The sequence below is a fragment of the Felis catus genome, chromosome A3 (genome assembly GCF_018350175.1).
Source record: "Felis catus isolate Fca126 chromosome A3, F.catus_Fca126_mat1.0, whole genome shotgun sequence".
Taxonomy (NCBI): domain Eukaryota; kingdom Metazoa; phylum Chordata; class Mammalia; order Carnivora; family Felidae; genus Felis; species Felis catus.
This window is the reverse complement of record NC_058370.1, coordinates 104,190,024-104,205,817: the sequence shown is the minus strand read 5'-3', so window position 1 is coordinate 104,205,817 and position 15,794 is coordinate 104,190,024. Positions and strand designations below refer to the sequence as shown.

The 15,794-nt window shown below is 43.9% G+C and overlaps 1 protein-coding gene across 1 annotated transcript in view; it reads left to right on the top strand.

Moving 5' to 3' along the window:
- The window catches only part of ACOXL (acyl-CoA oxidase like), a 375,298-nt gene that overhangs the window by 42,475 nt on the left and 317,029 nt on the right, over nucleotides 1–15,794 (top strand). The window contains 1 exon segment of the mRNA XM_045054588.1: nucleotides 6,276–6,372. Coding sequence (XP_044910523.1) covers nucleotides 6,334–6,372 — 39 coding nt within the window. The 5' untranslated portion in view covers nucleotides 6,276–6,333.

The following is a 15,794-nucleotide window of genomic DNA, read 5'->3' as shown; positions in this document are numbered from 1 at the left end:
GAGTTAAAAATATATTTGTGTCATTTGTATTCCTTATTCTGTGGACCATCTGTTCAAATACTTTGCCTACTTGTTGGTCTGTTTTTAATGAGTTCTATAGGAGCCCTTTAATTAGGGAGACTGGCCCTTTGCAATGACGTCAGTAATAAATATCTTGTTGCATTCTGTCCTTTGTCTTTTGACTATTCTTACAGTGTTTTGCCATGCAAAAGTTTTTGTTATTATGTAGTCACGTTTATCAGTTTTCTTTTTTTTTTTTTAAGTTTTTATTCATTTATTTTGAGAGAGACAGAAAGAGAGTACATGCAAGCTGGGGACGGGCAGAGAGAGAGAGAGGGAGAGAGAGAATCCCGATCAGGCTCCTCACTGTTAGTGTGGACCCCACTGAGGGGCTTGGTCTCACCAATCGTGAAATCATGACCTGAGCCGCAGTCAAGAGTCATATGCTTAACTGGCTAAGCTACCTAGGCTCTTCCAGTTTGGGGGTTGCTGGAGGTAAGCTGATCTAGAATGGCCTTGGATGAGACAACCAGGCTCTTCCTCACATGTCTCTCAGTTTATACCTTGCCTCCACATGGCAAGCTAGCCCAGGTATGTTCTTAGATTAGCTCAAGCATATTCCCATGGGATTGCAGAGGAGCAAGGGAGGAAGAGAAATGGAGTAGCTCTTTTTAAAGACTTTTCTTTCTTTTTTAAAAATTTTCTTTGTTTTTGAGAGACAGAGAGAGACAGAGCACAAGTGGGGGAGTGGCAGAGAGAGAATGAGACACAGAATCCAAAGCAGGCTCCAGACTCTGAGCTCTTAGCACAGAGCCCGACGTGGGGCTCGAACTCACAAACCATGAGATCAGGACCTGAGCTGAAGTCGGATGCCTAACTGACTGAGCCACCCTGGCGCCCCAAGTCTTTGCTTTTCTCAAGTCTACCAATATCTTAATGACCAAAGCAAATCACGTGGCCAAGCCCAGATTCAAGGGGTGAGGAAGTATACTCTGCCTCTTTAGGAGAACTGCAGTGTCAAAGCGCGGGGATCAGAGGAGATCTGGCAAAGGGGCCATTAAAAGAGTCAATCGAACACGTGTATCACCTGTACATAGTTTTATCTGTTTCTTTCAAATTTTCATTTCTCGAATTTCTTTCCCTTGTCAAATTGCATTGGCTAATACTGCCGGAGTAATGTTTAACAACCTCTGAATGGTTTTTTCCAGAGCCCAGATTTTGGATTTATTAGTTATTACTTTTTCTGTTTTCTAACTGATTGCTTTTCTACTTTTCCTTTAATAATTTATTTTTTCTCCTTTTAGTTTAATTTTTTTTTTCTAACTTCTTTTGTCAGCTGCTCAGCAACTGCTGTTAACACCCTACCCCGATCCCTTCACCAAACCTGTATACTCATCTCGTAGCTACTGTCAGTGTCGACTGATGTCAACTCACAGCTGAACTTCCGGGGAATTGTCCTGGACTCATGGGAGTTACTGTCCCAGGAAATGCCTGAGGTTATGCTTTCTGCCCATGATTGAATGACAGGATGGGACAACTCCGTGGTGCCATTTATACTCCAGCCTGTCCCATCGAATCAGGCTAAGGCTGGACTTCTGCCGAGCCCACGGTTTTGCAAGCTCCCTGTGCTCTGTGTGCTCTGAAGGTCTGTCCTCGCTGATGCCCATGAACCCCACTGCACACCCACACTGCCAGTGGCTTGCTTCCCCCGCCTGCGTTCCTAAAGATAGTCTAATATTTGCCCAGCAACTCTAGACCCTTTTCACATCCTTCAGCTAGGGAGAGCAGGCTTTTCTTGGAGTATTTTTTGTCTCTGCCTGCTGGACATTCTGGGTTAGAAGATTCTAAAGCATCTTGTGCAGCATAGACGGGAAGCAATAAGGAGACTCAGAGAATCCCCTGACATGCCATTCCTCAAGCCCTGAATGCCCCCCAGGTGGCCTGCCTTCTTTGCACCTATCAGAATCTTCATATGTTTGTTTATTGCGTACGGTTCACGGGTTTTTTCCTTTGTAAGAGGGAGAATCTGGGAGAAAGAATGGGGCTATTTCATGCTGGCAGAACCAGAAGTCCTCCATTATGTAGAATTTCCACCAATAGACATAAATAACCCGAAGCTCATAGATGATAGGAAAATATGACAAAATAATTAGGAAGTGATGAGTTTGAGTCTTTTATTGCCTTTATTTATAAATGTGATTTATTGAAGTGAATGTAACCTATTGAAGGTTAATTTTTGATAATGGCTGTGTTTAAAAACCAGTCCACAAAAATTCTTTAACATCTAACAGTTGCATCCCATGAACTGATTTAAGCTGGCTTTATTACACCACTGGTTTCACTTAACATACAGATAATATTTGGTCACAATTTTTTGACCAGACCTTTTTTCTGGTAGTGTTTTGGCTTGTTAGTGGATTTGCTGCTCTTTTTCTCCACTTTTCTTATAGGATAATTGTATCAATTCTATGCTAGTATCTTTTTATTACTTGTAATTGGATTACTTGAATACTATTGGATGATTGCTGGCCTGACCTTTTCTTTTCTTTGCTTTGCTTTGCTTTTTTTATTTTATTTATTTGTTTTTTAAAATTTACATCCAAGTTAGCATATAGTGCAACAATGATTTCAGGAGTAGATTCCTTAATGCCCCTTACCCATTTAGCCCATCCCCCCTCCCACAACCCCTCCCGTAACCCTCAGTTTGTTCTCCACATTTATGAGTCTCTTCTGTTTTGTCCCCCTCCCTGTTTTTATATTATTTTTGTTTCCCTTCCCTTATGTTCATCTGTTTTGTCTCTTAAAGTCCTCATAGGAGTGAAGTCATATGATTTTTGTCTTTCTCTGACTAATTTCACTTAGCATAATACCCTCCAGTTCCAGCCACGTAGTTGCAAATGGCAAGATTTCATTCTTTTTGATTGCTGAGTAAGACTCCATTGTCTATATATACCACCTCTTCTTTATCCATTCATGCATTGATGAACATTTGGGCTCTTTCCATACTTTGGCTATTGTTGATAGTGCTACTATAAACACGGGGGTGCATGTGTCCCTTCAAAACAGCACACCTGTATCCCATGGATAAATGCCTAGTAGTGCAATTGCTGGGTCATACGATAGTTCTATTTTTAGTTTTTTGAGGACCCTCCATACTGTTTTCCAGAGTGTCTGCACCAGCTTGCATTGCCACCAACAATGCAAAAGAGATCCTCTTTCTCTGCATCCTTGCCAACATCTATTGTTGCCCGAGTTGTTAATGTTAGCCATTCTGATAGGTGTGAGGTGGTATCTCATTGTGGTTTTGATTTGTATTTCCCTGATGATGAGTGATGTTGAGCATTTTTTCATGTGTCGGTTGGCCATCTGGATGTCTTCTTGGAGAAGTGTCTATTCATGTCTTTAGCCCATTTCTTCACTGGATTATTTGTTTTTTGGGTGTTGAGTTTGATAACTTCTTTATAGATTTTGGATACTAACCCTTTATCTGACATGTCGTTTGCAAATATCTTCTCCCATTCTGTCAGTTGCCTTTTAGTTTTGCTGATTGTTTCCTTCGCTGCGTAGAAGCTTTTTATTTTGATGAGGTCCCAGTAGTTCATTTTTGCTGCTTTCTTTGCTTTGCTTTTATCTTTTTTAAAGTTTATTTATTTATTTTGAGAGAGTCAGAGAGAACACGAGTAGGGGAGGGGCAGAGAGAGAGGGAGAGAGGGAGAATCCCAAGCAGGCCCCACATGGTCAGTGCGCAGAGCCCGATGTGGGGCTCAAACCCACAAAACCATGAGATCATGACCTGAGCTGAAATCAAGAGTCACACGCTTAACCAACCACCCAGGTACTCCTGGCCTGGTTATTCTAAGAGGTTTCAGGGTTGAGGAGCAGGAGAAGTTGGGATGGTGGTTCAGGGTAGGCCCTTTTCATAACATAGAACCTTTTCCCTTCCTTGCTGCCACAGAGATAGACTGCTTCTTTAAAACATGGCCTGTCCCTGTGATTCTGCACACCGCCCGGACCCTAAACCTGGCTCAGGGACCAGCGAGCCTTCTTACCTGCTAGCTCATTGCCATCCTTATCTTGTTCTTCCAGATTAAAGCTCCAAGTTATACATCTCAGTGTGTACATCTTACATTAGGAAGTGCATTTTTGCCAGTGTGTTTTAAGATTTGCCACCATTTGGCCCTTGTGCTGTGATATCTCTTTCTCTGGTTCCCCTTTCCACCTCCTCCTGCCCAAATCCTGCATCAATTCAGATGCATTAGCAGGTTTTACCTCTATGTGAGTATCTGGAGATTTTTTCCTGACTCCTAGTCTCATTGAAGATGGAATTTTTGTTTTCTGTTCTCCTGAGGGAAAATGTTGATTGAATGCAGTAATGCGTATACTGAAATCCCCACTAGTGGTTCTCAGATCAGGTCTGCTAGCTGACTCATAAAAAGAAAAAGAGAAGATTCTTCTGTTGGGGGGTTTCTGTGTCCATCTGGCATTCCGGTGGGGGGGGGTGAGTGTTGGCATTTATTTTACATTCCAGGATGAATGGTGGGTCCCCTTGAATTTTTTGTTACCTGCCAGGTGAACGGATGGGAGAAAGTCAAGATAATCAGATTGGTTCTTGTTTGGTCTGAGGCAATCAACCAGCAGGTATTTAGGAAATGCGAGACACTGTGCTGGTCCAGAGGGCTAGACAGTTCGAGACTTGGACCCTGCACCCATTCAGTTTGTATTTCTTGTTAGGAATGAACTTTATATAGGGATAGTATATGTATTTGGCATGCCTTTTGGGACGTACATGGGAACGCTGTCTCCAGGATCTGGTCATGAAACTATAGGAAGAAAATAAGTTTAATGGAGCATAGTGTGGCCAGCCTTGGGTTGGGTGCTGAGACTGTAAAAATGGATCTAACAGAGTTTGGGGGGGTGGGGTGGTAACTAAGGGTATGAATGGAGATTAATACTATTGAGCACTTACTATATATATATATATATATATATATATATATATATATATATATGCAAGCACTGGGAACTGGGATAAGCATTTGAGGTGACAATCCTCTGAGTTATGTGCAATTATCATTCCCATCTTCCAGATGAGAGGATGGAGGTACTAGGAAGCCAGGTCACTTGATGTTGGTCACACAGAGCCAGGGGTCAAACCTGAATGAGGTTTCTTCCAGGCTCAGGTTATGCTTTGCATTTAAACATTTTATTTTATTTATTTATTTTTTTTTTAAATTTTTTTTTTTCAACGTTTATTTATTTTTGGGACAGAGAGAGACAGAGCATGAACGGGGGAGGGGCAGAGAGAGAGGGAGACACAGAATCGGAAACAGGCTCCAGGCTCCGAGCCATCAGCCCAGAGCCCGACGCGGGGCTCGAACTCACGGACCGCGAGATCGTGACCTGGCTGAAGTCGGACGCTTAACCGACTGCGCCACCCAGGCGCCCCTGCATTTAAACATTTTAGATGGAAGAGTGGAATCTCCCCCTCTGTGTCAGTTTAGGTTTGTTGAGAAGCAAATGCCAGGATGGGACTAGATGAGTGGGTGACTTATGGGAGGGGCTGGGGTCTGTGAAAGATAATGTAAGGGAGCTGGAGGAGGTGGAGAGAAGCTTCAGAGTGTGTGCAGGCAGGGCTGACACTGTGGAATGAGAGAGAAGGGCACAGTGCAGTTATAAGAAAGTCTCAGTGGGCCAGTGGCAGAGGGGGGTCTCCTGGCATAAGTTGCCCGTTGGGCAATAATGGCCTTTATCTAGAATGTTACCCTACTCAATCACAGCTAGGAGCAGGCAAGAGGAAAGTAGCCTGGTGTGAATGCCACTATTAATTCCAAGGTATGGCAGCTGGAGCTTGTTTGGAAACTGCTCCCGACTCTGGGTTCTCTTGAAGGAAACTCTAAGTGACAGTCCTCATGGCCAGTACAGTCCACCCCTTGTACCACACAGGTCACTCTCTTCTCCCCCCCTCTCCCTAGTAGCTGCTCTTGAGTCATTTTGGGTACATGAAAATCTTTTGCACCTGAAGAGGGGATGCTGGAGTCTTGTTTTAAAGTCACCCTGTCAGGAAATCCTTCTGTCTTTCGTTCCATTTGTACCCCACTATATTGAATACATGGTCTGTGTTACACACATAGCTGGCCTCCTTTGACCTGCAGTATCACGTAAGAGAGGGAAGAGGTGTAACAGCTGTCTGCTCTGTCACATCCCTTGGTCCAAAGGCTCTACTGAGAGTCACCAAGTCAGTGCCTTAACACTCGTTTTGTATCTGTTCTTCACAGGTATGATTAAAGTCTGGATGAAACGGGAGCTTTGACATTTCAGAGAGTGCAGTTTGTCATGGGTCTACCTCTGTTAAAACGTGCAATTCAGGAACAGGTATGTTTCATTGTTATTTTGCTGTGATGTGTATATGAGTGAGACCGAGAGACAGAAAGAGAAAGAAAAATATTTTTATTTTTGTTGTTTACTTCTGTGACTTGTGGAAGGACGTTTATTTTGTCCCAGGGAAAACTGTCATTGGTATGGGGAAATGCCTTCTTCAGCCCCTTTTTTCTTTCTTTCTTTAATGTTTTTTAATTTGTTTTTGAGAGAGAGAGAGAGAGTGGGAGTGGGAAGGGGCAGAGAGAGAGGGAGACAGCAAATCCGAAGCAGGCTCCATGCTGTCAGCACAGAGCCCAGTGCGGGCATGAATTCACGATCCATGAAATCATGACCTGAGTGGAAGTCAGACATGTAAACAACTGAGCCACCCAGGTGCCCTTTCAGCCCTTTTTTCCTGCCCCACTCCCCCGTAACCTAATTGATCTCCTTCCCTTGGCCCACACATTCACGTCTCTGAAGATCACAGGCTAGGGAATTGGGGACTCAGCAGGAGTAATGACATATTTGTTTGCAAAAGAAATGTAATTTGGGGCATAAATTCAAATATCTGAGAAATGCAATGAACTAATTTGATAGGCTTTTAAAGCAGTTAGACTTGTCCAAAATGTATGAGTCTTGTTTGTCTAAACATTGCCATTCTAAACTCAGTGAAATTATTTTAGTCAATTTAGCCTCATTAAAAAGAAAGAAGGAAATAAAGAATATGTGATTAGAGAACTCCTTCATGAAGTGAACATTAGGAGCTATATGTTTTAGCCGAGTTTAAACTGATTTCCAGGGGCGCCTGGGTGGCTCAGTTGGTTAAGGATCTGACTTCGGCTCAGGTCGTGATCTCACGGTTCATGAGTCTGAGCCCCAAGTGGGGCTCTCTACTGGCTGTGCAAGATCCCACTTCGGATCCTTGGTCTCCCTCTCTCTCTGCCCCTCCCCCCCCGCTTGCACTATCTCTCAAAAAATAAACTTAAAAAACATTGATTTCCATCCATTTCATTCAACTCCATAGCTTCCTTAAACCTAACACTTTCATTAAACAAAACAAAACAAACAAAACAAAACAAAACAAAACAAAACTCCTGGTGAGACTCTAGGAAAGGGGCTTGAATGAGGAATAAGCTTCAGGAACCTATCCTGCAGTGAGCCTGGCTCTTTCCTGCCCAGTGCAAGCTGTGAAGGGGAGTCTGAGGACTGAGGGGGTGGAGGTCTTCCCCATTCTGGAGGCCATCGAAGGCTTGTTTCTGTGAAATGTGGATCAGAGCCAGTGGGGGACCTGAGGTGAATAGATCACCACCCTGCCACCCCCTGTGGTTGGCTGTCCTGAGCAAGGACAGACCCAGGATCATCTGGTCAAAAGGTAGAGCTTTGGCACCCCCTGTGGGAGTACTGTAGCCACCTCCGAGGTGACAAGGGCACACTTAGAAGGACAGCATGTGGAAAGAAAATGCCCACATAACAGAGGGAAGCATGCTTGCAAAGCCTGAACAATCATTTCATACCAAGCAGTTTGGCCAAGTGGGTTTTAAGCTAGTAAACTGCCTCTCAGTTGAGCATATGTTCAGAGCTGTGAATACAACCGGCAAAGAAAAAAGACAAAAAGCAAAAGACCCCAACCCTCTTCGATTTCAGCCACTGTATGAGTGAGAGTCTGGTCTCCAGTGCATCTGGCATGGGGCTAGATGGAAGGTGAAATCTTGACCCGTGGTCAGTCTCCTCTTAATCAGTCCAATATGTCTATAGCCTCACTCAGTGTCAGTATTCAAGACCGGATGTGACAGTTGATCCCTTAATGAAGTTTACTAATTGCCGCTCATCCTACTGAGTCTGAAGGATTAGCCTGTGTAATCTTGCTGTTGATCCCTGGATCCAATTATCTTGCTGTTTCAGTGGCTCCTTCCGTGGTCTTGGGCAGCCTGGACAACCCTGTCCGGGTTGATTAGGTTTATTCCTCCAGGAGCCACAGGATTGGTCCCAGACAATCCCTCCGGTTCATTTCTGTGACTTACTTCAGCCCATTTGGCGCTTTTCTCTGCGCGAATTCGCAAAAGCCAATGAACCTGAAGGAAATTAAACTAGTCGGTCATCAGCACAGCAGGCTCATCTCTTTGGGTGGATGTCACGAAACTCAGCGGCACATCTATTTTTGAAGGCTCTCAAATTCTGCCCTGTAAACAGCTGGAGGAGCTGTCCACGTCCAGTAACTCTAGAAGGAGTGTTACATGATTCATTCTGCCTCTTAATAAAAATATTGAGTCATGGCTATACTGCCTGTTCAGAGAGCTTTCCAGGTCTTTCCATCCTTCCCTGGCCCCCGTTTCGTGTTGCTGTTAACTTTTGTGGATGATCCGATGAGCTCCAAGGCAGAATGCTGTGTGGAATGTGTAATGATGATGTTCTTGAGGACAAATGAGGAGTGAGTCTCATTCGTTCCAGGTCTCTATGGACAGGCCACCGGCCAAGAATAAGCCATTAAAATGTTTCCACTCTGTGTTTTCCCCTCTGCCATCTGCAGTAGATTTGAGATGTCCTAATGATTTCAAAAGGAAAAAACAATATCCGAGTCTGACTACAGAGTTATACGCACATGTGTGTGAGCACACGCACAGTGTGAACATCGTTGCACCTCGCTGACTTCTCACGTGCCTGTTTCTGGTGATGCCACATTTGTGGCCCTGAGCCAACTGTCCTCTTCTTCCCCTGTGGAAATCCTGGGTGGGGGAAGCCACCGACTCCCTGTATTTCCAGAGCTGGGGAGACAGAGGACCTAGGCGGGAGATATACTTTATGGGAACACTGAAACTGGGCTCGACTGAGGCTGACGGCCTGCACCAAAATCACCATACCCAATAATGACAGCTCAGACTTACTGAGTACGTATTTAATGCCAGTCCCAGCACCAAGAACTTTAAATGGATGATCTCACTTAATATCCACAACATCCATAATGGTGTTTCCGGTTTACAGATGAGTAAATTGAAGACGGGTAGTTGGCCCGAGGTTATACATCTACTAAGTTGTATATGTAATGAGTGGAACACAGACTTGAACCCAGCTGGTCTGCTTTTTGAGCCCACTTAAACCTGACCGTTCTTATCCCTGGCCGCACATTAGAATTGTCTGGGGGAACTTTCCAAACTCCTGCCGTCCAGGCTTTCACTCAATCAATCAGTATTTAAATTTCCCAAGTGGTCCAGTGTGTATCCTGGCTTGAGTACCGCTCTCTTATCCTTCTTTCCCAGGACTCTGCTGTCTACCCCAAATTGTTCCCATTCAGCATTTGGTCTCTGCCAGTCATGTTTCAGGGCTGACTTATAGGAATGCTCTGTCCCAATGTTTCCCTTCCCCAGGAGGAAGACAGTTGGGATCAAGCTGTTCCTGGCTAACAGGAGTGAGGAGTGAGGGCAGATATTTGAATAACGGAGTACCCATTCCATGCCTGCGTTGCCTCCCCCACCCCAACATCTTCTGTCTCATCCCGAGTTCTGCTTGTCCTCATCCCCATGACCCACCTGGGTGTTGGGCATGGCAGCGTCATTATTATTTAAACCCGTGGCTCTGGAAGTATGGTCTGAGGACCCCTGGGGGGTACCCAAGACCCTTTCAGGTACTACCTGAAAAGTAGATGTCCAACTACGTGTGTGTGACACCAGATTTTCATCATAACCTTCAACCAAAACAACACATGGCAGCAGACTGAGCGCAAAAGCAAATATGAGAGTTTAGCTGTCTTTTGTTAGGCCAGATGCTAAAATAATTTGTAAAAATATAAAACAACGTCATTCTTCTCACTGACTTTTTTGGTTTGGGAGTTCTTTATTTTTTTAATGTTCTCTTTCTTTCTTTCTTTTTAACTTTATTTATTTAGAGATTGAGAGAGAGAAAGAGAGATTGCGCAGGGGAGGGACAGAGGGAGAGAATCCCAAGCAGACTCCACACCATCAGCATGGAGCCCAATGTGGGGCTTGAACTCATGAACCGTGACATCATGGCCTGAGCCGAAACCAAAAGTCAGGACTTTAACTGACTGAGCCACCCAGGCGCCCCTTTTTAAAGGTTTTTAAAAAAAAACGTTTATTTGTTTTGAGAGAGACAGAGAGTACGAGCAGGGGAGGGGCAGAGAGAGAGGGAGAGGGAGTCCCAAGCACTCACAGTGTGGAGCTCGACTGGGAGCTCTATCCCATGAACCACGAGATCATGACCTGGGTTGAAGTCAAGAATCAGATGTTCAGCTGACTGAGCCACCCAGGTGTCCCAGTTATGGTGATTTCTCATAAGAATTATGTCAGTTACATGTAATGGGTATAGTATTATTATTTTTAAACGAATAAAAAATTTTTAAGCTCTCAGTTTGCATTACTAGTATGGTATCTTGATAGACATAACCTGCATAAACAAAAGCTCTTTGGAATCCTCAATAATTTTTAAGAATGGAAAGGGGTCCAGAGACCATAAAGTTTGAGAACCACTGATCTAAAACCATCCACTGTCGTCTCAGGAAGTCCGCTCTCAGATCAGTTTGAAGGGGAACTGGCAGGAGATTAGTGGCTTTATATTTGTATTTATCATAGTATAATTATTATTTCGGTCAGAATTTTAGTCTCAGTTTAAGATGGTTTTTGTCTTTGTTTTTTTTTTATTAAAAAAAATTTTTTTTTAAATGTTTATTTCTGAGACAGAGAGAGACAGAGTGTGAGCGGGGGAGGGGCAGAGAGAGAGGGAGACACAGAATCAGAAGCAGGCTCCAGGCTCCAGCTGTTGGCACAGAGCCCGACGCGGGGCTTGAACTCACAGATGGCGAGATCATGACCTGAGCCGAAGTCTGACGCTCAATAGACTGAGCCATCCAGGCGCCCCTGTCTTTGTTTTTAAAGAAATACCAGGTGGGCAGGTGATCATATCTAAAATGGAGTAAGACTCTGAGGTCAGCTCACCTTAGAAGGTATTTGGGAATGGGAAGAGTGATTGCGTCCCTAATTAACCCCCGAGAAAAGGAGTAGCCTTTCCCAGCAAGTTACGCAGAATCCACAGGTGTGTTGTGGAGAAAGAGCTCAGTAGAGAATATGCCATGAAGGTGAGGATGCCTACTCTGCCACAGGCCCTTTACACCAGCCCATCCTACTCAGGCCTGCCCTGCTGCCCATAGACACCAGTGCCAGCCCTGATAGGTCCTGCAGACCATGACCAAGTACACACCCCTGCCCCCCCACCCCCTTCCCTGTACTGGTTCTTGGCCTGCTTTGAGCTCTTGGCTCTAACGCTCTAGCCTTAGCTCTGCCCTTGGCCCTCTGGCTTCTGTTTGTACTGGAACCCAGGCTTTTCCTAGTGGGCTGTGACAGGCTGCCCCTGGCTCTCAGTCCTGTGTGCTGCCTTTGGCAGGAGGCCCTGTCCCAGCTCCAGCTTTACAGACTTGGACCCTGGCCACTTGGCCAGCAGTCTGGCCAGGCCAGCCCTGGCCACAAGGGATGCTGTGGAGGATTTGAGCAGAGATGACAAGACAGAGTGGCCTGTTTACAGAAGTTCCTCTGTGTAGATTGGCATTTAAAGTGAGTTGTCATCTATGATGGCCACAGGAATTACTTGAGAGAAGATGCCAGGAGTGAGTTGGGATCCACCCAGGGACTCCAGAGCGGCCGGAATCCCAGTGTTCTTTATTTATTGCACTGTAGACAATTTGGCACAATGAAAACTTATTTTGGGGTTTAATTATTATTCTTACAGTGAAATATCATGTTAAAATAACAATAGTTATTACTTGCTGTAATTTGCTAAGTCCCTTCTCTGTGGCAGGTGAGGCGATTCACTCATTTTACAACTATTTATTGAACACCTACTATGAGCCAGGCATTGTTCAAGAGGCAGTGAACAGAGCAGACCAAAATCCCTTGTTTTTATGGAGCTTATATTTTAGTCTGGGAGGAAGCAGACAATAAAAGAATCAACAAGTAAATTCATATGTCAGATGGTTGTAGACGCTGCAGATAAAAATCAAACATGGTGGGTAATAAAATGATTGGGAACAGTAACAAAAAAAAAAAATCAAACATGGTAAACTGGAAAAGAAGCAAAACTGTCTCTCTTCACAGGCAACATGATCTTTCGTGTTGCAAACATGCAGAAAACGGTTTTACACTAAAATTAATGTAAACTATAAAAAGACTTTGCATTAACATGAAAGTAAGCTCGGGCCTTTTAAGCTGGTCATCAGTATGACACGTTCATCATTACATGCCGTCAATGCCGATAAGCTGTGTGATAACATTAATGACAAACACAAAATTTCCAAAGCAGCTAGGAATTTGGTAAGGAAGCGTGTGCTGCGAAGAGAAGAGGCGTTAAATTTAACGCAAGAATCTGGAAAATCCTAAACTGTCAGAATACTACACTGATGTTGTTGCGAAAGGAGATAAACATCCTTAGGCAGAGCCGTGGGCACGGCACCTTTCACTGTTCCTGACATCGGGCTTTCCTGGAGTAGTCAAGGCCCCTGGGGAGAACGGAAGTACAATGGTTACCCACGGCCTTTGTCGCAGGATTCGCCCAGCACTCTCCTCAAGCACCCTACCCTACTGTGTGGCTCCCCCAGAGAATCAGCAGAGACTAAGGAGCCGGCAGAGAATAAGAAGAGCCAGATGGGGAGGCCATGGTCAGAAGGTTGGACTTTCTTGCAAAAGTAACTGGAGTCATTGGAGGGTTTTCATAATGTTGGGTGGGAGGTAGGGGAAGGGGGAGGCGGGGGCAGCACCGCATGGTGCTTATTTTTAAAATAGTATAGTGCCTTGATCAAAGTTTACCAGTTGATTCAGAAAACATATGCGGAAATGCGAAAGATCTGTAATCATGAAAGCAGTCCTGAAAGAGGACACCTGTGGAGGACCTTCGTTACATATTTCAAGACTTATTATAAAGCTACTCAAGATGATGTTGTATTGGTATAAGGACAGACAAGTAGATTAATGGGACATTATGGAGAATCCTGAAATAAGCCCATACATATATGACGATGGATTTTTTAACAATGTTGCCAGGGCAATTCAAGGGGAAAAGAAAAGCCTTTTCTTTAATGGTGCTGGAACAAGTAGATAAATATGTAGCAAAAAGTTTACCTTGATCCCTATCTCATAGTACACGCAAAAATAATTTGAAACGTATCATACACCTAAACATAAATTCTAAAATTACAAAGTTTGCAAAAGAACAAAGGAGAAATGTCCTTCGGACCTAGGGTGGGCAGTGGTTTCTTAGAGAGGACCCCCCCCCACCCCAAATGCTAAACATGTCAAAGAAAAAACTGATAAATCGGTCTTTATCAAAATCGAAGACTGTTTTTCATCAAAAGCCATCATTAAGAGAATAAAGGGGCAATCCACAAACTAGGAAAAGATATCTGCAATGGATATATTTGAAAAAATTATGTCCAGATACAAAGGATTTGTACCTATGTTACATAAAGAATTCCTAGCGCTCGATGATAAAAGGACAAAAAACCCAATTTAATTTTTTTAATGTTTATTTATTTTTGAGAGAGAGAGAGAGAGAGAGAGAGAGAACACATGAGCAGGGGAGGGGCAGAGAGAGAAGGAGACCCAGAATCTGAAGTAGACTCCAGGCTCTGAGCTGTCAACACAGAGCCTGGCGCGGAGCTCGAACTCATGAACCGTGAGATCATGACCTGGGCTGAAGTCAGATGCTTAACCAGGGAAACCATCCAGGTGCCCCAACTATGTAAATTTTCAGACAGCAGAGATTGGTCTTATTTATGGTCACATTTCCAGGACCTAGTTCAGGACATGGCACATATGAGGTGTTCAATAAATATTTGTTTAGTGAATCAGTTCTAGCATTGGGAACTCCTGAGGATAGAATGGTACTGAGAATAGAAGGACATTTTTATGATTTTATTATGGGAACAAAGGAGATATAACCTGATAACTTCAAAATGTTTGCTGTTTTCGGGGCACCTGGGTGGCTTAGTCAGTTAAGTGTCTGACTTTGCCTCAGGTCATGATCTTGAGGTTTGTGAGTTCAAGACACGGCAGGGGAGGGGCAGAGAGAGAAGAAGACAGAGAATCCTAAGCAGGCTCCTCATTGTCAACACAGATCCTGACCCGGGGCTCGAACTCACAAACTGTGAGTTCGTGAGCTGAGCTGAAGTCGGATGCTTAACCAGCTGAGGCACCCAGGCACTCCCAGATAACCCAATTTAAAAAATGGGCAAAGGACTTGAATAGACACTTTAGGGAAGTATACAAATGGCCAATAAGCGTGTACAGATACGCTTAGGATCTGTAGTCATCTGAGAAATGCGTATTTAAACCATACTGTGATGACATTTCATTCCCTCCAGAAGAGCTAAAAATGGAAAAGCTGCATAGTACCGATGAGGATGTGCCGAAACCAGACGTCTCCTATGTTGTTGATAGCAGTGTAAAATGGTATAACCATTTTTGAGAAACCGTTTGGCAGCTATTTACAATGCTAAACACAAACCTACCCTTTAACCTGGCGATTGCGTTCCTGGGAATTGACAAAAGAAATGGGAACGTATGTCTACAAAAAGACTTCTACGAGACTTTTACAGTTCGAATAACCCCAAACTGGAAGGAACACAAATGTTCAGCAATAGGAGATTGGACAAACTGTGGCATACTCATAGATGGAAAACTACTGAGTCCTAAAAAGAACTACTGACACACAAACACAGATGCCTTATTTGCATGAAAGAAGACAGACACAAAAAAGGTACATCCCGTATGATTCAACTTATGTAAATTAAACAACAGGCAAGGTTAATAGATAATAACACGAGAACAGTGGTTGCCTGTAGGGGTAGGGACTCTGAAAAGGGGCACGAGGGCTCTTTCTGGGGCAGATGGAAACATTCTATAATCTTAATTGGCATGATGGTTATATAGGTAGATAACTGACCAGAACTCACGTGCTCAAGCTCTGGGCATTTCACTGTATGTAGATTTTACCTTAATAATAAAAAAAATATCATAATGTCTGAAGTTTGGAGCAGAGTAGAAGCAGGGAGGCCAGCTGAGGGGCTTTTACGACAGTCCAGGCACAAGATGGTGATGGGAGATGTTAAGAAGTGGCCAGACTTGGGATCTCTTTTCAAGGGAGGGCCGAGGACCGGTTAGCCCAGTAGGCAAGAGTCGCATTGAGAGCAGGCCCGGATGACTGAATCCCTGAAGCCCATTTATTTGTTTTGTTTGTGTATTTTACTCTAGCTCTTGCTCTTTCTAAAACAATTCAAGGCTAATTATAACAAAGGACATGTATTCAACAAGACTGAGAAGACATAACTAAAATAGAAAATTGAAACCAGAAGGTAGAAGCAGCAAATATACCAGTTTGGGCACTGATAATAGAAAACGGATGTCAGGAACCTCTTTCTGTCCAGTACCCTTGTCTGGGCA